This window comes from Geotrypetes seraphini, chromosome 2 (assembly GCF_902459505.1).
Source record: "Geotrypetes seraphini chromosome 2, aGeoSer1.1, whole genome shotgun sequence".
NCBI classification, from domain to species: Eukaryota; Metazoa; Chordata; class Amphibia; order Gymnophiona; family Dermophiidae; genus Geotrypetes; species Geotrypetes seraphini.
Window position 1 is genome coordinate 79,426,739 of NC_047085.1, and position 24,680 is coordinate 79,451,418.

The 24,680-nt window shown below is 39.7% G+C and overlaps 1 protein-coding gene across 6 annotated transcripts in view; it reads left to right on the plus strand.

Annotated features, from left to right (window-relative positions):
- The window catches only part of RUNX1T1 (RUNX1 partner transcriptional co-repressor 1), a 446,411-nt gene that overhangs the window by 238,953 nt on the left and 182,778 nt on the right, over positions 1-24,680 (plus strand). For 5 of the 6 annotated variants that reach the window (XM_033933228.1, XM_033933227.1, XM_033933231.1 and 2 more), the window contains exons 2-3: positions 7,977-8,114; positions 24,061-24,302. In XM_033933228.1, the coding sequence (XP_033789119.1) occupies positions 7,977-8,114; positions 24,061-24,302 (380 nt within the window). The remainder of the gene's footprint in view (positions 1-7,976; positions 8,115-24,060; positions 24,303-24,680) is intronic. The other variant, XM_033933232.1, reaches the window with a different exon arrangement.

A 24,680-nucleotide genomic window follows, 5' to 3' on the forward strand; every position in this document is an offset into this window, starting at 1 on the left:
AAAGTGGCCCTCAGGCTGCAAGTCTCCCTCACCAGCCGTGTCCCTTGGCATATATAGAAGCCTGTAATATTGCGGTATTATTGCTACAAGGCTTAAAGACCATTTTGAAAGGCAGGAGGCATAAGCAAGAGAAAGTGGGCACTGCTTCCTCCCCATTAGACACCAGGGACTTAGAGGGTGGGAGGACATGTGGTCTGGGGGTCAGGAGGGGAATTTTGGAGGAGGCTGCTACTTGTGGAACATGTGAAGAGGGTTGGGTGATGTCAAGGTGGAGGCAATGTTAGGGTGTGTTTTGGGCTGGGAGGGGGGGAAGCACTGGCATTATGGGATCTGAAATGTTGGGATTTACCACTTCCCTTAAAGCAAGCACTTAGTCATATCTTGGAGCAGGTACAAATTGCAATATCTGAGTTTTCTACTGCAGATTATGGATTCCCTATATGAACTAGAGAATGTGTGTCCTGCGTTGTCATTCTGCCCAGACACCACTCCTTCTCCCCACCCTCCCCATGCTCCCTTTCCATCTGGATGCACTTGACATCTCAATGGTCTGAAAGGACCTTGTTTTTAAATGCTGCTATTGTGACACTGGGATGCCTCTAAAATAATTAGGCCACAGTTGCTACGTATCTGTATAAAATAAAATTATAAAAGTAGCTGCATACTTGGTACCAGCCGGAAGCTGGAGTAAATGCATGTGGTTGAAGTAAACTTTTAGGTATTTTATAACTTACAAGGATATCATATGATTCGGTCCATGCTCCACTCACGCTCCTCCACCTCCTCCAAACATGACTACACGCAGGGTTTCTCGTCACAGTGGGGTCATTTTATAAGAGGCCTTTTTATATATGTTCAAAAGGGTTTAAAGCCGAGAAATCCTGTTAAAACTTACTTCCTAAATGGATTTTGCACATGCTTAAACTATTTTTGTGTTTGGTAAAGTTTTGTTTAACACTAAGGGCTCCTTTTATAAAGCCACGCTAGCGGGTTTAATGTGCGTGACTTTTCATCATGTACTAATCCCCGTGCTGGCCAAAAAACTACCGCCTACTCAAGAGGAGGCGGTAGCGGCTAGCACGGCCGGCGGTTTAGCACGCGCTATTACGCGCATTAAACCGCTAACGCGGTTTTGTAAAAGGAGCCTTAAATGGTTTTAGTATGTTTTTTTAATCTGACCTTAATTAAAATTGTTAATTACTCTGTGTTACTATTAAGTTGAACTAAATAAAAGCCATAATTTAATTCCCAAGTACCTCTGCTGCTACTACTATTTATAAAGCACTACCAGATGTACACAGTACTGTACAACAAACACACAAGAGACGTTTCCTGCTCGAAAGAGCTTACAGACATAAAACAAAGGCTTATACATGTTACTTAGGTGAGGAAATATAAGCACTAGAGGTAAGGGAATAAAAAGGGAATGGCAGCGGATATGGGTGCTTTACAAATTGGAAGGGTAGGGTATAAACGCAATTTCAAAAAAGTGGATTTTTAGCCTGGATTTGAACGCCATGAGAAACCGGGCTCGATGCACTGAGTGGAGCAGGAAGTTCCAGGCATAAGACACAGCAAGGCAGAAAGGACAGAGTCGGGAGTTGGCAGTAAAGGAGAAGGGCACTGACAAGAGAAACTCACCTGACGAATAGAGCTTCTGGGATGGAGTACAGGGAGATACAAGGGGTATTCGGGGAATGCCTAATAATCCCTCCTTCCTGTTATCTTTCCTTAAGGGGGAAATTCATCAAGGGGTGCATGCAAATTAGTGGACACGTTAAATACTAAGACACCCATAGGAATATAATAGGCATCCTAAAATTTAGCTTGTGCTAAATCAATTAGCACTCATTGATGAATACCTCCCCCCCACCCCCTAAATATCAGCCCTCAGATTTTTGCTGGTTCACCTTATAAGCAGACATTATAATGTCTACAATAACACAAAAATAGAACAACCTCTATACAGATGGCATTACAGCCTTACATTGAAAGCTTGCGCTCAGTTGTTTTATTTTTAATACCTTGTGTTTCTATATTTTTTGTAATAGCTAGTCAAAATTCAATTACAGCAATAAATGCCAGAGATATCCGAGTTGTAAATGTGACAGATATGATCTGAATGAAGTATGGTCTAAATTCAACAATTATAAGATGAAAAGATGGAACCACTCCTATATTTTCAAATATATTTTTTCTGCAGCCAAAGAGTGCAACTATTGGAATCCTTTTGGCAGATTATGAAGATTACGTAGGCAAATTTATAAAGAGGCACCTTATTGGAACTGATTCTATAAAGGCTCCTAGCTGGATACATATATGTGTGTATGCATTTGGGCAAAAATGTGCCAGTTGTGGAGCGGGTAGAAATGCTCATGACTAAATTCCAGAACAATGCATGTACAGAATACTGTAAGCTACATGAAAGTGTGTAAGATCTTTGCATAGGTACAAAATTGTGTGTAATTAGAAGCCCTTTCATTTATATTAACATTTACATTCACATTCCGTCATCTGCATTAAATGTTTATATATACTGTATATATATTTATTTAAAACTTTTTATACCATTTACAAAAAACCCTAAATGGTTTACATCAATTAAAACATAAATAAGATAAAAACAAACCATATCATATAATCTACATATTTCATACATAATACATAAATTTTACATTATATATATATATATATATATAGCATAATCTACAAATAACCAGTAAACACACTCACACTAATTTGTGGAACGAGTATTTGCAACTTTATTAAGTAATCATATCATCTTTATCTCACAATTCAATCCAATTAAAACATCAAATATCCCAATGTGGCTTCACAACCCAGAGAGTTATTCGGTGAAGAAAATAGCTCCCTTTAATTTCGTACATTTAAAACATCACAAAAGCGTGGCCCACGGTAACGTCAGGCCAGGCAACTGCTTGTGACAGTGTTGCCTATATTTTAATTATTTATGAACTTCTCATCTCCCAGTCGCATCTGAGTCCAATGCCCCTATTTTTCGTCCTTTACTCCATAGCTGCAACCTCTCCACCCAACTCCAAAGTCCAAGAGCCACCAAATCCACCACATAAAAAAAAAGGAGGGGATGGGAAAATCAAAACAGGTGCTACCTAACCCTCCCCTTTACAGACTAATCCCTCAAACCCACCAAAAGTTTACACCAATCCCTAACACAGCTCCTCCTATTGTTTATTTAGCTCCACCAATCCAGAATTCCATTATATCTCTGCTTCCAGTCATTTCTCTTCCATATGTGCTGTCCTATATAGCCTTCACTACCCATGTCGTCTCCCTTCATCCCTCCCCCAACCCCAGATTAGTCTGGTGGCTCTCCTTGTCTGTGCACACATGCATTTGTCTAGGCCAGTGTTCAGGTCATTTACACACATATTTGTTATATAAATGTTAGCATCTTTTTATATAAATTACCCCCACCATAAATCCCAGAATAATTTTGTATATTTTGATGTCCTGTATTCAACCTTATGGCTAGTGCCTTAGAATAATTTTACATTCTATATTTAATGAGTGAAATTGGCCTACAACTAGATATATACGGTACAAGGGTTTTTACCAAGTGTTTTTGATCACAATTACCTTGGCCTTTACACCAGAACCCTGTTTACTATTCTGGCTTAGAAACTCATGAAAGAAATATCTACATTTAGGGGTCAAGATATTCATAAATGTTCTGTAGAACTCTTTCAAAAACTGTATGAATCGAGGGATTTCTTAAGTAGGAAGATTATAATAGTTAAGCTAATTTCTTCCTTTCTTCAAAGGAACAATTTCTACACTGAATAATATGCTTTTAAGAGCTTTTAAGGAGGATGAGACAAATTTTAACAGTTGAGAAATGGCTGATATATCGGTTATCTCTGATATGTCAAAGATAAATTACACTAGAGGAATTAGGGTAGATTATCACTGGGAAGAATTGAGGAAATTAATTTTACAATCTACAAGCTACTCAAGAAATTTGGAAAGGAAAATTATAATTTGGATCTAGGTCCCCTGAGGTATTTAATAGGATATTGGGATTTTATGAAAAAATGTTTTCAATCATACCCAAGATAAATATTCAGAGGGTCCTTTTACTAAACTGTGGTAAGTTCTAGTGCAAAGTTACCGCACAATGCGCAGGCTTACCATGGGATGTGTATGCCATCCCATGGTAAATTTGCCTGTGTGCATACACCATAGACTAAAAATATTTTTCCTAATTTTCTCCAAGTGGACATGTCTGTAGGGTGGAGAGTGGGTGTGACAGCACTAATCAGGACTTGAGGCATTGCCGCATGCTAATTGTTGATGTCAATGTTTGATTAAATTCATGTGAGACTTAATAGAGGAAAAAATTCCTTTTTGTGTTTGTTATATATGTATGTTAGATGTGGCTGAACCATTTGGTACAGTGAACTACTCCCTGTTGATTGCCCTTCTAAAATCTATCATAATCTAATACAATATTTATGAGTTGCACCATGCCTAATTAGGTTCAAGGTTACTTACAATATAAGATAGTAACATAGTAACATAGTAGATGACGGCAGATAAAGACCCGAATGGTCCATCCAGTCTGCCCAACCTGATTCAATTTAAATTTTTTTTTTTTTTTTTCCTTCTTAGCTATTTCTGGGCGAGAATCCAAAGCTCTACCCGGTACTGTGCCTGAGTTCCAACTGCCAAAATCTCCGTCAAGACCCACTCCAGCCCATCTACACCCTCCCAGCCATTGAAGCCCTCCCCAGCCCATCCTCCACCAAACGGCCATACACAGACACAGACCGTGCAAGTCTGCCCAGTTACTGGCCTAGTTCAATATTTAATATTATTTTCTGATTCTAAATCCTCTGTGTTCATCCCACGCTTCTTTGAACTCAGTCACAGTTTTACTCTCCACCACCTCTCTCGGGAGCGCATTCCAGGCATCCACCACCCTCTCCGTAAAGTAGAATTTCCTAACATTGCCCCTGAATCTACCACCCCTCAACCTCAAATTATGTCCTCTAGAATGCTTAAGCTACATTATATTATAGCAATTCAAAAAGAACTGAGCTATGAACGGAATAATGGGGAAGGTTGGAATTGAGTTAAGTATGGGATTTAGTGATACTGGGTATATTGAGTTAGTTGTCTATAGCAGTGGTTCCCACTGGAGGACCACCAGGCCAGTCAGGTTTTCAGGATAGCCCTAATGAATATGCATGGAGCAGATTTGCATGCCTGGAACCTCCATTATATACAGATCTCTCTCATGCATATTCGTTAGGGCTATCCTGAAAACCCAACTGGCCTCCAGGAGAGGGTTGGGAACCACTGGTCTATAGCATGTATTCTCTCAAAGAAGTGTCTGGTTGATGCTGTTTTTGCATATAGAATTTGAAACATTATACAGGAAAGTTTGAAGGTTATACGATTTTTGATGGGTAGCCAGTGTAAGTTCTTATAGTAGGGTGAGATGGAGTCAAATTTTTTGAGTTTGAATATTAGTCTGATCACCGTGTTTTATATCATCTGTAGTTTGTTCAGGAGTGTAGAGTTTATACCCACATAGAGGGATTTGCAGTAATCCAGCTATGACAGTAAGAACATAAGAATAGCCTTACTGGGTCAAACCAATGTTCCATCAAGCCCAGTAGCCCTTTCTTACAATGCCCAATCCAGATCCCTAGTGCCTGGCTAAAGCCCAAGGAGCAGCAAATAGAGCTTTTTAAAATAACAGAATATGGAAGTCAATCACTGCTCCAAATCATACATCTGTGAAAACACATTCATGAAATATGTATTTTCCATAATCAACAAAAGGAAAAAATAAATTGGAACAAAATCAAAAACATCATCACATCCTCTGACCCAAATGGTACCAGGCTGGTGTATAATAATCATAGGTCATAGAAAGCTCCATTATAAAACTCTTACTTCAAAATTGTTGATTTCACAACAAGAAATATGTTCTACAGACTATGAACAATAAATAAACTAAATCCCTCTGCCTATTATATCATTATCCCATGGACTAAATTCAAGATCTGCACCAAATTGAAGAAGGCAGATTGCAGAAGTTCAGTAATGTTTCATATATAAAACATGTGTAACACTCAATATGACCGAATTTTGATTTTTTTTTTCAACATGAGGAGGCAATATGGTTATGCTAATTCAAACCTTTTTACTTAATATGATCATATAAAGATTAGTGGACTTCAGCGGCTAATTTCAGGTTAAATATGTAATAATTCTGAAAGTTACTTAATCAAGCCTCTTCAGTCCAAAAGGAACTTCATTTATCATTCATAAATATATTTTATATATTCCAATGTTGAAGAAATAATTAATTTATTTCACTCATCTTAATTTTGACACTTTGGAAGGGAAACTCCTGGTATGATTTCATGGTTGCCAGAAGACTGTATCAAGGCTCATTCCCTTACAATGCACACAGATTATCCTCTCATCCTTCGCCATTCAGTGTATTCCCATTGTGAAAGATGGGATTCACATGTAGAGTTTAGGCCTGTCCAAGCCTCACCCTTCTAAAGCATCATAATTAAGGTGAGTGAATTAAATTAATTATTTCTTCAACTTTGGAATATAGAAAACATATTTACGAATGACAAATGAAAAGTTTCTTTTGGACTGTTGAAGAAGCTTGGCTAAGTGACTGAGTGATATGACATTTAACCTGAAATTAGCCACTGAAAACCACTAAACTATCTTTATACGATCATATTAACTGACATATGAAATGTGGAAAAGTGTGGCACAGTGGTTAAAGTTAAAGCCTCAGGACCCTGAGGTTGTGGGTTCGAACCCACACTGCTCCTTGTGACCCTGGGCAAGTCATTTAATCCCCCCATTACTCCAGGTACGTTAGATAGATTGTGATCCCACTGGGACAGACAGGGAAAAATATCTGTTGTGTGGCTGTACACAGATTAGGTTGTTATACATGAAATATAAGGAAAGTGATCAAGTCACCTATGGCATCACTTTGGTAAAATAATTTGTGTGATTTACTGTCCAGTTACTGTAAAATGCATTATTTAAGAAAGTCTCATGGATCCTTCTTATGTTACTCCATTTCATGTTTTGGTTTTTGATGTACCTCTGCTAAGTGTTAAATAAACATGGGTGATCATTTAGGACTTTTGTGGTGGTAAACTTTCTTCTATAGGCAAAAATTGATTTTACATTTAGTGCAAGCTGGCTATGCTGTGCTGAGGTTTGCAGAAGAGGCCACTTGTGATCCTTGTTTATGAATTACAGTGCAAAGCAGAACAATTCTACTAAGCTTTTTTCAATATAACAGTATAAACACACCCACTACTGAATAAACAAAAGTGCCTTTAAGTATGTGGCATATGGTATTTAGCTGTTATTGGTTTAGGGAAGAACAATGAAATCATGGAGGAGGAAGATGTCTGAGAGACATGCAATATTTAACCTACTAAATCTAATAGCAGTGAAAACAAAGACTGGAGAGAGGGGCAGCAGGTGGTCTTAAGCAGACCAGTCATGAGGAGAGCTGCTAACTCCTGCCAATGTCTCACCTGTACAGCAAGGCATCAGGTTTAAATTCTGCCAGGGGATGTCATGAGGGGATTCATTACTGTCCTGCTGTTACATCTATTTTCTCCTTTCTTACTCTATGTTAAGGCCTTGAAGGAAGGTGGTATTATTGTATCCGATCTGCCACAGAGGTAGCATCTGTACACGTTGAAAAATAACATAGAAGATACCAGAGCCCATTATTGGAGTGGTGCTACCATCTGTGGCATTCCTTTGAAAGCAAAGGAGGTTTGATTCATAGCTCTAAGGCAAGCTGAAGTGGCTCAGTGTGCTTTTAAGTGTTCTGTATCATGATTTTTATTAAAAAAAAAAAAAAAAATCCTTTTTAACATGTCAGTGTACAGTGTGAAGTAAAGGTGTGTGTCTGTCTTGCTGTTTTATAGATCGCACTGAGAAGCACTCCACAATGCCAGACTCTCCTGTGGAAGTGAAAACACAAGCCAGGCTGACGCCTCCCACGATGCCACCTCCACCCACGACTCAAGGAGCTCCACGAACCAGTTCATTCACACCAACAACGTGTAATTGGACTTTTCATTTCTTTCTTAAAATGTCTTTAACACAAGTGATTCTTTTAGCCACCTTTCAGTATGTATCTCTGTGTCTTCATGATATCTGCTTATTTGGGGGGTGGGGGTGGGAGTGGGTGGGAGGGAATTCTTGTGTGCCTGTAAGTAGACACCTAGAATGAACACCTCCTTTCCTTTATAGAATATGAGCATAAACTGGTATGTGAATACTTAGGCATAATTATTGAGATAGACATAGAGGAAAGCACTGCTTGTCCTGGGATCGGTAGCATAGACTGTTGCTGCCGTTTGGGTTTCTGCCAGGTACTTGTTCACTGGATTGGCCACTATAGATGGAGCATTAGTCTGACCCAGTATGGTATTCTTATGTACTTATTTTAGTCAATGTGCACTCTACCTATGTGTATGCCCATATGTAATATTTGTGCTAAGTAAGATATGCATGTATTTACAGAATAGCACATAGGCAGATATGCAACATTTATGATACTACTATTGTTATTTATTTATTTATTCAATTTTGTATATTCTCCCAGGGGAGCTCAGAACAGTTTTCATGGATTTATTCAGGTACTAGAGCATTTTTCCATGTGTGTCCCGGCAGGCTCACTATCTAATGTAGCTGGGGCAATGAGGGGATTAAGTGACTTGCCCAGGGTCACAAGGAGCGGCGTGCACTTGTTTGCACTTGACTTGCACTTTAAAGCACAAAGGAGCACCCAGATGATGGTGTGCGGCTGGCAGTGAGTGGTAATCTCTGCTCAGTGTTTTCTGCCTTTGCTATGCTAAGCACTAGAGCTGCTCTTTGTGTTACTCTTTAAAGCTTTCAAACTCACGCTGAGGATGCTCCTTATCTTAATTGAGGTTTATATATTTTTGGTGGAGTCTAGGGAGTTAACTTTCCTGCAATGTTCTAGGGCAAGCCCAACTTATATTTTGGTGTCTTTTAAGGATAGTCTGTCTTGGGGTTTTTGCTTTAACCACTGTGCCATACTACTATCATTTCTATAGCACCACTAGCCTTGGGCAAATGTTATATACAACCACATAAAAAATGATCCCTGCTTGACAGAGCTTCCCATCTCTTCAAGACAGACAAACAGAACAAATTTGGGCTCAGGGTGTTATTTATTGTGGGAATGATTAAAACAACATGGGGACTGAACATGTGAATAAGAAGGTTACTAGTTAAAAGCAGCCTCATAAAGGTGGGGTTTAGCCTAGATTTGAAAAGGGTCAGACTCCAGCAAGACATACCAGCTAGTATTCTGGACATCTAATTGTGTAACTGGCATGCAAATATCAGCATTTATTTTGTAGAATTATCTTCTATGTGATGCCTGCTGAACCACTGGTATAAAACAACAAATGATAATATGAGAAAATAAGACAAGGTGCCCTCCTCTGTTTCGGTCCATTGCATGGAGAATCCTCTGTCTACTCTCTGGCACATTTGCTCATTCTAGTCCTGTCAGTAGATTAAGCAAATTGTTTTACACCTAATTATTATATGTGATGAAAGAATCCATCTTAAAGTAAGTGGTTTTGAAACAATTTCAGGGGTGGGGACAATCAGATATGCTGATATCAAATTACAACAACTTTCACATTCTCATAGTTACTGTAAAGAATACTCTTGTCAGAACTTCATCACCCCTCAATATACAATGTAACATAGTAACATAGTAGATGACGGCAGATAAAGACCCGAATGGTCCATCCAGTCTGCCCAACCAATAGCGAATCTTCTCAAAAGTACACAGCTTGCGGCTCACTTGTAAACATGCAGCCTATTTTCTAAAACCCTTTTGCTTAAATACTCTTTAAATATATTCATAAACAAGCTAATGTCCCACTAATCTTCATTACTATAGTCTCAGACCAACACCAATATGGGCCATGTTTCAAAGAATTGTATCAGGGAGTAGTCCCAAACTTGATATAATGCTGAAAATCACTCCAATTTTCATCTTCTCCCTTCTGATTTTAGCATTGGTCTGGGACTCAAGTAAGTGGGACATTAGTAACTTGTTTATTTGAAGAGTATTTAAGTGAAGAGATTTTCAAAAAATAGGTTTCATATTCATCCAATGATGATAGCAAGTGAGTCACAGGCTGTGTACTTGTGTGAAAAGAGTCGCCATTGAGGGGTGGTGAAATATTGACGAGCATTCTTTACAGTAACTATGAGAATGAGAAAGGTGTTGGTATTTGATAGCTGCTTATGTGATGAAAGGATAGCCGCACAGTTAATAGAATCAGAAGCTCGCTTTTTTCAGACCTTGATTCATACGACTGTTGTTTTTTTACAAACTGATTTAGATGGCATAAGCCATGGTTTCAGTGTCCCCGGTCATTAGATCATGTCTGCTGTTCCACTTGCATTATCCAAAAGTCCATTTTTTTTTGAAGCAATAGCATGCTTCTTTCTAATTTGTTTTTCATCCTTTACCACTTTGTTTAATCATTCTCTTCATTTCTGATTCATCGCCAAGCTTTGAAACAAATGATATAATTGCTTTTATTGATGTTTGTATCAAACCTGGAAACCATATTGGATCAAGAATGTTTATAAAAAGTACATCTTAATATTGATGCTGTAACTGATCTTGTGCCATGAATCAAAGTATTATATTGCCCTCCTATTGGTGCTTAATCATAGCATCTCTATTCTTTGATTTGTCTTTTTATTGTTTGGTAACAAAATTGGGCATGTGTACTTCATATGACCTTTTTAATGTTTTTTATGGTAGAGAAAGAGCCATCCCAGAGGATAATTTTATTTATTTATTTAAAAATTTCTAACCCACTTAGACCTAAGCAGTTTACAAAACTACAAACATAATTATCATATAACCAACATACAAATAAGTAAACATAGAAACATAGAAGATGACGGCAGATAAGGGCCATAGCCCATCAGGTCTGCCCACTCTACTGACCCACCCCCAAGTCTACTATCCTAGGGATCCCACTCCTGGTGACAGATTCCCTTGGCTTAACCCTCTAAGGGATCCCACATGGGCATCCCATTTGCTCTTAAATTCTTGCACGCTGTTTGCCTCGATCACCTGCACCGGGAGCTCGTTCCAAGGATCAACCACTCTCTCGGTGAAGAAATATTTCCTGGTGTCACCATGAAATTTCCCGCCCCTGAGTTTGAGCAGATGCCCTCTTGTGACTGAGGGTCCTTTGAGAAAGAGAATCTCTTCTTCCATCTCGATACGGCCGGTAATATACTTAAACGTCTCGATCATGTCTCCTCTCTCCCTACGTTCTCGAGTGAGTAAGCCGCAAATTTTTCATATCTAAAACATCTTCAGTCAAGATCCTAGGTCAATCAAGAGAATGCCTCCACAAACAAAGTTGTTTTCAATAGTTTCTTAAATTTTTGAATATCAGAAAGCAACCTCGGCTGTCCTGCTAGATTATTCCATATTAAAGCACCTTCAACTGATATTATAGATGTTCTCATATTAGCATAATGTACATTTGCTAATCCATCTGTTTATAGTCTTAACTTTCCATCTGATCTTAATGATCTAGACCAGTGTTCTTCAACCTTTTTACACCCGTGGACCGGCAGAAATAAAATAATTATTTTGTGGACCGGCAAACTAATAGGACTAAAATTTAAAAATCCCGTTTACGCTCCATCTCCGCGAGCTCGGTCCCCGCAAACCATCTGATCCCATCTGCACAAGCCGCAATTATGATTTTATATTGAACGTATTTTATTAAAGTATAAAAAGAAACAATATTCTGAACAATTGTGATTTTATAAATACAAATATACAGAGCACGGACCAACAAAACCCCTGTCTCCCCTCCCCTTCACATATATCCCTCTACTATCAAGAAAACTGAACAAGCCAAGTTCATAGAAATATCATGCTAACAGAATACTGCAGTCCCCAGTTATGTCTCAAGCAGGATATATATTTCAAATCTGATATATTCTAATCACAAAATAGAAATAAAATTATTTGTTTCTACCTTTTGTTGTCTCTGGTTTCTACTTTCATCTTCTTTTCACTCTTCCTTCCAGCGTCTGCCCTCTCTGTCTCTTCAATCCAGCATCTGCCCCTTCCATCTACTGTCTGACCTCTCCCCCTTCCATATGGTATTTGTCTTCTTTCTATGCCCCTCTCCCCTTTCCATCCAGCCTATGCCCCTCTCTCCTTTTTACACGATTCACTCCAGCTTCACTGCTCTCTTCATTTTTATCTCTCCTACACCAGATCTAGCATCTTTGTCCCTCTCAATTTCTCTGCTGACCCCCCTTCCCATCTCATTCCTATCTCTCCCCTTCCCCTCCTCTGCAAGCTGTTTCCTTCCTTTTTTCTTCTCCCTTCCCTCCTCCCCCTGTCCAGCAGTAACTCTCTTCCTTTTCCTTTCCCTCTTCCCCTCCCAGCAGCATCTCTCCTTCTCCCTCTCCAGGTCCAGTAGCAGCTGTCCCTTTTCCCCCCTTACCCAGACTCCTTTCCCTCCCCCCTCCCAGCAGCATCTCTCCTCCTCCCTTTCCAGGTCCAGTAGCAGCTGTCCCTTTTTCCCCCTTACCCAGCAGCTTCCCAGACTCCTTTCCCTCCCCCCCTCCCAGCAGCATCTCTCCTTCTCCCTCTCCAGGTCCAGTAGTAGCTGTCCCTTTTTCCCCTTACCCAGCAGCTTCCCAGACTCCTTTCCCTCCCCCCTCCCAGCAGCATCTCTCCTTCTCCCTCTCCAGGTCCAGTAGTAGCTGTCCCTTTTTCCCCTTACCCAGCAGCTTCCCAGACTCCTTTCCCTCCCCCCTCCCAGCAGCATCTCTCCTTCTCCCTCTCCAGGTCCAGTAGCAGCTGTCCCTTTTTCCCCCTTACCCAGCAGCTTCCCAGACTCCTTTCCCTCTCCCCTCCCAGCAGCATCTCTCCTTCTCCCTCTCCAGGTCCAGTAGCAGCTGTCCCTTTTTCCCCCTTACCCAGCAGCTTCCCAGACTCCTTTCCCTCCTCCCCTCCCAGCAGCATCTCTCCTTCTCTCTCTCCAGGTCCAGTAGCAGCTGTCCCTTTTTTTTTCACCATGCCAGCAGCTTTCTCCCATCCCAGCAACTCTCCTTACTTGCCAGCACTGCGATTCAGTAAGGCAGCCTCAGGTCCTTTGTTGGGTCACACCACCTCTGAGGAAAGCGGAAGTTGCATCATCAGAGGCGGCCCGACTCAGCAAAAGGTCCAAGGCTTCCTTCCTAAATCACTGCGCTTGTAAGGAGAGCTGCTGGGAGGGAAGAAAGCACAGTCTGAGGCTCCCCATTATCTCTCTGGCCCTGTGCTCCTCGATCTTGCCGGTCCTGTGTGGACCGGCAGGAAATTGAAGAAGTTGATCTCGCCGGTCCTGCGCGGACCGGCAGGAATTTTCTGCAGACCGGCACCGGTCCGCGGACCGGCGGTTGAAGAACTGTGATCTAGACTGCTGCTAAAGCCTCATCAATTGTGTTAGATACCAAGGGATCTTATAATGAATGACTTTAAAAGTTAATACCAGAACATTGAAACAATATGAAATTTGACAGGTAACCAGTAGAGTTTTCTCAAACTTGGTGTACATGTTCAAATCTGCTTCCATTACATATCTGTGCCACGATGACAAAATGCCTAAATAAAGAGTATTACAATAATCCAATTTTTGAATTACTATAGTTTGAACCACTGTACGGAAATCATAACCTGAACGTGTAGAAGGGCATAATAATAAAAAAAAAAAAGTCTAAGTCCCCTTTTGGCCTAAGGCCTTAAACGTTGAAAGTAGAAGCAGGGAAAATGTCCATTATAAAAAAACAAACCCGTCCAAAAACGTTCAGCTGTTTAAACGCCCAGACCACCACTACATCTAAACTTACACCATATAATCAACCTAAAAAAAACCTAAGCCCCAAACGTCAAAAACAAGAGCTTTTAAGTGAAGGAGGAGCCAGTCCTTCGCCTAAAAGCTGGATTCTGTAACCGGTGTCTGTCAAAAACAAAACCGGTTACAGAATCTCACCCCTACAATGATCCGGGCAAGAGGGAGCCCAAGCCCTCCTGCCCTGTCGAACCACGACCCCCCTGCTGACATCAGGGGCCTAAGACAAATGGGCCAATTCCGGTTGGCCCAGGCATCTCAAGCCCCACCTGTGGGCGGGGATTGAGCCACCTGGGCCAATCAGGCCCTAAGGCCAGCCATTCCCGAGATGGCTGGCCTGTCAGATGGACGGGCTTGGCACCCATCTGTCTGACCAACAATTTTAAGGTACGGGGAAGGGGGTGGGGGGGTCATGGGTTGGTTGGGGGGCCGATCGGGGGTTCAGGGGGTCATTCATGGGGGGTTACATTGAGGACAGGAGGGCCTGGGATTCCTCCTGCCCATATTTTAGTGGGGGTGGGGGTTAGAGGGTGTCGCTGGGCCAGGAGGGCTTTGGCTCCCTCCTGGCCGTATCGTGTGGGGAGGGAGGGGGGTTGGAGATCGCCGGGCCAGGAGGGCTTGAGCTCCCTCCTGGCCCCATTGGACTCGGCGGGGGGGGGGGGAGGTTAGGGATCACGGGGCAAGAGGGCTTGGGCTCCCTCTTGCCCCGATGTCAGGGGGGGGAGGTCGCGGTTCACTAGGGCAGGAGGTCTTGGGCTCCCTCCTGCCCTGATCATGTCGCGGGGTTCGGGGGTGCCGCGGGGCAGGAGGGCTTGGGCTCCCCCCTGCCCCGATAGTATGTGTGTGGGGGTGATGTATCGCGGCAGGAGAGATTGGCCATCTCCCCTGCCGCGATGCGATCACTTCTCTACCCGAACTGCCACAACCCGCGGCAGGAGAGATTGGGCATCTCTCCTGCCGCGGGTCACGGCAGTTAGGGTAGAGGGGTGATCGCATCGCGGTAGGGGAGATGAGACATCTCTCCTCCCGTGATGGTTGCAGTGGGGGCTGGTAGGTTTCCAGGCCGCTGAACTGATCACGTCAGCTGCCATCAGCTCAACGGCCCCTTTTTCGGCACTTATACCTGTTTTGACTTGGTCTACGTCAAAATGTATAAGTACCGACTAGGCAACCTGTCAAATCTTTGGTTGTACGCCTAGGTGTAGGTCGTCCCACCTCCCGCCCTTTCCCCTCCTCTAAAAACGCCTCTGTTCTCTCTGTGCGTTTAGAGGCAGGGGAAAGGCCTAAGCTGGTTTTAGATACATCTAAAACCAGCTTTGATTATGGGTACTTGGACGCTCAGGCTTTTTGATCATCCAAGTACCCATTTAGGCCACTTTTTAGGCGCTTTTTTTTAATAATTATTATGAGCCCCATAGGCTTTACTCTACTAAATAATCGCATTTGAAAGACGCAGATTTTACCACTGCCAATACCTGATCTTTCATATATATGTAATTCAGCTGAATCTTATTGGTCCTTTTACTAAGGCGCGCTAGCCATTTTAGCGTACACTAAATATTAGCACGTGCTAAATGCTAATGTGTCCATTATAGTCTATGGACGCGTTAGCGTGCGCTAAAATGGCTAGCGCGCCTTAGTAAAAGGACCTCTTTTTTTTTGTTTGTTTTTGCAAACTGTTTTTAAAACAACTCGCATGAAAATATTTTTCTGAGCAAGCATGAACTTTTTAACCTTATCTTAACAGAATAAAAATATGCTATGCTGGCTTTTACAAAGCTGTGGTTGAGGTTTTTACCACGAGCTAGTGAGGTAAATGCTCTGACGCTCATAGAATTCCTATGAGTGTCAGAACATTTACCTAGCTAGCCCACAATAGAATCCGCTACCACAGCTTTATATAAGGAGCCCTTTGTTAGGTTATTTTTTTTAATACTGACATGATCAAATTTTTCCAGTTTATCAGATGGGAAGATGAAGGAGAAAATGATTTGATTTCTCTTGGTTTCAAAGTTTTTAGCAATATTAAGGCTGTTAGATATGAATATATTACTTGGTTTGCATAGTAAAATAGTAAATGATAGTAGTCTGCCCAAAAGTCGCACATTATTAATTCATGTTAAAATTATCTTTCTTTGACATTTCTGGGACATAGACCTTATAAGTCCACCCATCACTGCACTTAGGTTCTTGTCTTTTGTGGAACACAAATTCTAGAAGTCTGCCCTGCACTGTCTTCACTTTCCAAATTTCTGGAATTTCCATCAAAGCCCTCTCCGGACCATCTTAAACTGAATTGCCATATATGGGACACCTACCATGCAAGTCTGCCTAGTATAGGCCCATATCTTCATAGCTAGAACCGCCATCTAATCACCACTCTTGCAACCATATGCAACCATTTAAGTTTTGGTTTTATACCATTCATTTTTTAATTAGAGATTGTGTTCATTCCACGCCTTTTTGAATTCCATCACTGTTTTTGTCTCCACCACCTCTCTCGGGAAGGCATCAAGTATGACTGCATCAACCACCCTCTCTGTGAAAAATAATTTCCTGACGTTACTCCTAGCTCTACTACCCCACAACCTCAATTCATGTCCTCTAGTTTTATCATTTTCTCTTCTCTGGTAAAGAACTGTTTCTATTTTAATACCTTTCAAATTTTTAAATGTTTACAGTATATCATATCTCCCCATCTTTCCTCTCAACTAGAGTATACATATTCAGGTCTTCTACTCTCTTTTCGCATGTCTTTTTCTAGTCTCTTCTTGTACATCTTTTGTACAAGCCCCATACTATTTCCGTCACCTTCCTCTGGACAACTTCTAATCTAAGGCAGATATGGCCTCCAAAACTGAGCACAATACTGTAAATGAGGCCTCACCAATTACTTGCTTAGGGGTATCAACATTTAATTTCTTCTGTTGGTTATGACTCTTTTACTGGTTATGCTACTGTCCTTCTGGATACAGCCATTGTCTTCAGATCTTCAGACACTGTCACCTCAAGGTCTGTCTCTCTGTGCATAGAAGCATCTCACCCCCTAGCATATATGACTCCCCTAGATTTCTACTCCCTTAGGATATGATTCTACAAACAGTGCCAAGGTTAGGTGCTGCTAGGTGCCCTAATCACGGACACCTAGTGATGCCTAACTAAACTTTGCACACATTTTTTTAACTGGTTTAGTTGGTGTGGTAATTGACTGTGCAATTAAAAATCAATTTAAAAAAATTAAAAATTTGTTGATTAGGGTTGTGCATGGAACACCATGCGGCACCTAGCAATAACCAAGTCGAGGTGCCTGCCAGCGACTAATGATGCCTACTTGAAAAGTAGGCATAGTTAGGGGCAGAGAATAGGCGTGGTTGACTTAAGCATTGTTGGGAAAACCCTTGTCTAATATACCAGCAATGCCTAAGAATGCCTAAGCGTGATTCTATATGCAGTGCCTAGTGGGTGATTGACAACCATGCTGAACGGTGCCTACAAGTTAGCACAGATAGGTGCCATTTATAGAATCAGGCCCTTATAGTATCAGCCCCAATATGCTTGTTGTAAACTGTAGCTCTTGCTATTTCCAAAATTTGAGACAATTGGATGTTTTTATAGGTGTTGAAATATTCAGCACAGATTACAGTTTTCCATCAATCAACCATACAGATTTGACTCCTGATGCAGGCCTGATGCCTGAAACACATATCGTGTTGAGTCACCTGTCTTCTATGTAATAATTTTATCCATTTGAACGCCATTGACTTTTTGTAGTCTTTTCATATCCTCCGCTATAGTGTTGTTTGTTTTTTGACTTGCAGTGGATTTTGTCTTCTGCTTTTTTTTTTTTCTTCTTTCTTTAGTAGTATTGATAGCGTGGTCAGTAAATTTTAAAATCTTCATAATATTTAAGCTGCTGTAACTATCTGTGTCATTGCTAGTGCCTTTATTATTGAACTTTCATAGTGCAAAAGGGACCTTTTGTTCACAAATCCAAGGTTTAGTGAAGACCTTGTCTTTGCCTACAGCCTAGATATCTTGCAAATGGGATTCTGTGCACTCTAGTGAATTTTGGGAAAGCGGTTAAAAGCACTATTTTTAAGGAAGTTAGTGGTCAATAGTTGTTGTTTTAATTGTTACAAAATCCATTTACACACCAATGTAGGAAGAATGGGATAAACTAAGGGATCCTTTTACTAAGGTGCGCTAACGTTTTTAGCGCACACAGGAAATTACTGCGCGCTACGCTTCTTTAACTAACACCAGCTCAATGCTGGCATTAAGGTCTAGTGCATGGGGCAATGTAGCATGCGCTATTCTGTTCCATTAAAGCCCTAGCGCACCTTAGTAAAAGGAGCCCTAAATGAAATATGAATCAACTATATGTTAAGTATGTTAATTATAAATATATGGCAAGTGTATTGGAATTGCCTAGAATATTGAAATATAAAAGCTTTTCTCTTTAGACTATTGTAAAACATCTCATACAATGGAATTTCTCGTTCACTGATCCATCACCAAACACAGCAATCAAATTCATTACTTTTTTTCTGTAAATATGATTGTGCCCTTCTGCTGCTTAAGGAATATAACTTGATACTTCTATCATATCATATTCATTTGCTTCATTTATTTGAAGGCATGAATAAACGTGGATAAAGGTGAGCTGGTTGATGTAGTATATCTAGATCGTGACAAAGTTCCTCATGAGAGGCTCCTTAGAAAATTAAAAAGGCATGGATAGGCAATATTCTGTTGTGGATTAGGAACTGGTTAATGAATAGAGAACAGAGGATAGAATTAAATGACCATTTTTCTTAGTGGAGGAGAGTGAATAGTAGAGTGGCACAGGGACAGTGCTAGATGTGATGTATTTCAATTTTTGCAAAACTTTTTCATGGTTCTGCATAGATTATTAATAAATAGAGTACCCTCAGTAGGGGCCCTAAAGTGACTAACTGGTTTAGGTAAAATCCCAGAGGCCATTATGAAAGCTCTCACAGTTATAAATGAGCAAATTATGACATATCTCATTGCTTAATATAGATTATAATGTTTTCACAATGTTTCCAGACCAAACTGGATAATGTGAGGAGATCAATAAGTTTACAGTTCTGCATATATAATATTAAAGTTCTGATCACTGGCTGTCAAAATGGCCTAGTTGTACTTGCTAGATTTGGTTTTGGTACAAGATTTCTGGATTGCATCAAAGTTTTATATTCTACTCTATGAGTCTTAATACTAGTTAATGGCTGCCATTATTTTCCTGTTTCACTACATAGGGATTTTCAACAAGGTTATCTACTTCTGCCTTTACATTTTGCTCTTGCTATAGAACCTTTAGCGTAGATAATCAGAAAGGACAACAGCATTCATGGGATCACAGTGGAACCTGAATAGGGAAAGGGAAGTCTCTTTATATGCGGATGATACCAAACTCCCTTCACTCTTTAATTAAATTGATTATTGAATTCAGTGCAAAGTCAGATGTTGCAGTAAATTTGATCAAAGCTTACTGATACTCTGTAACCAAGTAGATACAAGGCGTATCAGGGAGACTGATGCGATGGGTCTTAAAATAGATGCTTTCAAAAAGACATTAGACACGGAAAGTGTAAGAAACCTTTCTCCTTAAATCCAGGTCTATCCTTTAACCCAGTCTTACAGCTTTGGTTTCAATCAATATCCTTCGCTATTCTTTTGTCCCTTACATGTTCTTCTGTACTATGGGCTCCTTTTACTAAGGTGTGCTTAGCGTTTTTAGCGCACACAGGAAATTACCGCATGCTACGCTCCTAGAACTAACGCCGACTCGATGCTGGCATTAAGGTCTCGCATGCACAGCAATGTAGCACGTGCTATTCTGCGCGTTAAAGCCCCAAAGCCGCTTAGTAAAAGGAGCCCCATATTTTATTGTAGTTCTTTTCCTTTTTTTTCTGATTGTGAAGCAAGTCTAGTGTTCGTTTGGATTGTACTTGTTCATGTCTGTCAATGTCCCCTTTTTTAATATTGTATATCGCTTAGAACAGTGGTTCCCAACCCTGTCCTAGAGGACCACCAGGCCAATCGGGTTTTCAGGCTAGTCCTAATGAATATGCATGAGAGAGATTTTCATATAATGGAAGTGAGAGGCATGCAAATCTGCTCCATGCATATTCATTAGGGCTATCCTGAAAACCCGATTGGCCTGGTGGTCCTCCAGGACAGGGTTGGGAACCACTGGCTTAGAAAACTGATAAGCGTTTACATCAAATTTTAAATAAAACTTGAAAAAAAACTTGATTGTAAATATTTGGGATTAAGATTGAAATATAAATCCCTTCTTATAGAAACAGCATGAGACCTAGATGACTATAATTTAAAAAAATGCAATTTTGTGGTTGGGAAGAACAAAAATTAAAAAATATTTATGATTTATGGTTTATTCAAATTTATATACCACAATTCCATAGTAAATAGCAATGTGGTTTATATAGCAATTAAAAAAAAACTGGGGAAGGAACATCATTTAAAAATTTTTTTTAAAAAGATGAAAATATATAGGTATGGTATAACACATTCTAAAAAATATAGAGAATGTAACCAGAAACAGGCTAAGAACATTAGCAATTATATCAATAGAGACTGCACAAGTTTCAAATAGTGGAGAAAAAAGATCTCAGATATCTTGCGCCAACAAGTCCCGACTTTATGAGACTGAATATATTTTATATATAGGAGCTTCTCCAATCATTGGTTAAAAAAAAAAAAAAATCCACTTTGAGTATATCACTCTAATGTCTCTTCAAGCACAGTTTTCATAGACACAATCCCATATCATTCATAACTCACAACCAAAAAAAGCAAAATTCAGCTATATTCTATATCTCACATTCACAAAGAAGCCCAACAGGGGCCCTGTTTAACCTCCAGCTTTATCAAGGGCTGCAACATTAATTCTTCATCAGCAGTCTTCGGCAAACACAATTCTTCACCCTCACTAAGAGATTGCACCAAACGGCTCAGAACACAGAAGAGTAAGATTATATAATTTATTCTTCTTTATAACTTTAGTATAACATAATCTATCCATAGTCCTCTTGATGCCTTTCATTATGTCAGCTATCAATTGCCCTTTTGAACAAGAAAGTTTTGACTGCTGCACCAAATAATTTGTCTGTTTTACTCTGTTGCCTGTCTGGATTCCTCACATATTCTTCCTTGAACTAATATGGCAATTTGTTTCATTTATATGGAAAGGGAAGAAAACAATGATCCGTTGGGTTTAATTACTGGTGTGCTAGCTTAAAAACATTAGTCTACTGGAAGAATCCCAATCTGCAGCTAATTGGGTACATTTCTTCCTGTACCCATTCCTGTACCCATTGCATTTTCAGTGAGCCAGTGGAACAATCAGATCCAACCTCAAAACATCTGTTTATTCCAAATGTTCTTCAAGTTTGGACTTACTTATGCAAGAAGATCCTTACTATTTCCCTTGCACACCTCTATAAGCACATAGGTTTATTAGATTAGGAAAGCCATAAGGGGCCTTGCAGATAATACAGGGAATCCATATGTCTTTGCCTAACTTCTGGATGAAGGTAACCTCTGAGATTGCTATAAAATTGCTAGGATTCTAAATGACTTTCTGTCTTTTAACCAATATTTCTGATGTAGACATTTTGTAATGCATCTTATTAGAACTGCTGGGTTCACAGGAACTTCATATTGTTATGAGAAACTATTGTTTAGACCAGGGGCTTTTAATCCAGTCCATGGGATACACCAAGCCAGTCTTGTTTCCATTATATATGCAATGAATATACATGACATAGATTTGCATATAATGAAGGTAGTGCATTCAAATTTATCTCATGCATATTCAATTTGGATAGCCCGAAAACCTAGCTGGCTTAGTGTGCCTGAAGACTCAGTTGAGAACTCCTGGTTTAGACAAAATAAAATTAAAGTGGTGCTATCCAAACTATATCATTCTGTCAACCAAACTTTTGATTTGGTGCCCCTCACATATGTCACCCAATGACAAGATGATTTAGAATTTCTTGGCCAGAAGATTTCTTTTTTTTTTTCTTCTTCTCTTTTTCAAGCTGAAGAGCCCTAACCTTTTTAGTCTTTCCTCATAGAAGAGGAGTTCCATCCCCTTTATCATCGTGGTTGCTCTTCTTTGAACCTTTTCTAGCACTGCTATATCTTTCTTGAGGTAAGGAGACCAGAATTGAACGCAATACTCCAGGTGACGTCGCACCATGAAGCGATACAGATATCTTTACTCTTATTAACCATCCCTTTTTAAATAATTCCTAGCATCTTGTTAGTTTGTGGTCTTCATCATAAGGCATATGGGGACAGACTTAAAGATCTCAATCTCTATACCTACATAATGTAAATTGCGCATGAGTCGAGTCTCTTTCATTTGAAAGGAAACTCTGCAATGAGATGCCATAGGATGAAGTTAAGAGGTGATAGGCTCCTAAGTAATCTAAGGAAATACTTTTTTTACAGAAAGGGTGTTAGATACAGTATATCTCCCAAGTGTTAATATCAAATAATATTGCAACACTTGAAACGTGGCAAGATTGTAGTTTGAAATATAATATGAAAATCAGAAGGTTTATAAAACACCATCATCACAAGAGAAGCCACATGTAAATTCATGGTCAATCAAGAATCTAAGTCAACTTGGTTCTTTTTGTTGCATAGAGCGTTTTGGACCCCTGTTCATTTACAAAAGTTAGATAGCTCTAAGTCTAATAAATGTTGGCATTGTAATCTGGAAGCGGGGACACTTGATCATTTAATTTACCATTGTCCCTGTATAAGATTATTTTGGAATTCCATTTGGACTAAAGTAAATTGTTTATTAGAAAACGATGTTGCATTATCCTATGATACTATTCTGTTTGGCATGGCTATGAGGAAAAAAAGTCAAATATCAGCACATAATAACAAACTATTATTAATCTTGACTGGGGTTGCTATTCAGCATATCTGACTGGAAAAATTATACTAATCTTAATTATACATTTTGGTGGAATTCGGTATGCCATATTTTTAAGATGGAAAGCGCAATTGCAATACAGAAAGGGAACTATAATAATTTTATAAAGATCTGGGGGCCATTGGAACGATATTGTAAGGAGTAAACATCATTTTCCTTGGATGAATATATGTTCACATTGGGGGGTGGGAGGAAGTTTTTCTGGAAATTTCACTATATTATGTGTTTATATTATATTTATGATATAATTGATTATAATATTTGAAAGAAGGTGGGTGGGACGGGATATAAATTTTATGTTTGTAGAATTATATGAGAATTACAAGTGTTATTGTTGTTACTAATGATATATTCCTGTACGCTTGCTGTAAGTTTTCAAAATGAATAAAGAATATTAAAAAAAAAAAAAAAAAGAATCTAAGTCAACTCTCACTTCACAGAACACACAAATAGAAACATAGAAACATGATGGCAGATAAAGGCCAAATGGACCATCTAGTCTACCCATCTGCAGTAACCATTATCTCTTCCTCTCTCTGAGAGATCCCACTTGCCTATCCCAGGCCCTTTTGAATTCAGACACAGTCTCTGTCTCCACCACCTCTTCTGGGAGACTTTCCATGCACGTCCCTAAACTTTTAAAATTTTCAGGGAACTTTTCACTTTCTTTAGTTTGCAATTACATTTCTTATGTCATAAATATTCTAGATGTAACAGATTGCTTCTTGAAGGTACCATGAGGGTTAATCCTGCAATTTGCAATTATAACTTATAACCATTTGTTTTAGTTTGCAGCAAATTGTTCAATGACCAAAGGTCACCTTTCAAATGATATATTTTCTTAAAATAATTGCAGGTGATTATCATGTGTATTTCAGAGCTAATGCTGTCCAAATGCAAAATGATATGACTATTACCAATTTCAGCATAAACACAAAACATATTAGGGAAGGAAGACAATAAATTAACTGTATGGATGTGTTACCTTTTGTTAAAGATAAAATATGGAAAATAAAAACAGAATGAACTTGGACTTCTTAACTAAATATTTATCTTTGTCTTATTTAACAGTAACTAATGGCACAAGCCATTCACCAACAGCATTGAACGGAGCTCCCTCTCCTCCTAATGGCTTTAGCAATGGGCCCTCCTCATCCTCGTCTTCATCTCTGGCTACTCAGCAGTTGCCACCAGCATGTGGTGCAAGACAACTAAGCAAACTGAAGCGATTCCTTACCACTTTGCAGCAGTTTGGCAATGACATTTCACCAGAAATTGGGGAAAGAGTGCGCACCCTAGTGCTCGGACTAGTGGTAAGAACCTAAATCTTAATATGTCTGTTTTTGCCTTAACAATGTTTTACATCAGAGTTGCTTGATTTATTAGTGGTATAACAGTAATATGAACAAGTTTTGTGCTCCTTGATTTGCGAACAACTGACAGATACGGTCGCCTACTGTATAGTATCCACATTGGAGAAAGGATTTCATTTAAGGAAATAATTGAACAATAGACACAGCAAATATAAGATGCAGCTAAGTATGGACTGGCTACAGCTGACTTTCTCAAGAGGTGGAATAGCTCCTGACACTGGAAAGAAACCTAGTAATATGGCAGTTTCAATTTATCTCTGGTTTTTCTGGACCCCTGATGAAGGTGTGTTTTCCGAAACACAGACCGTGTTGGGTCCC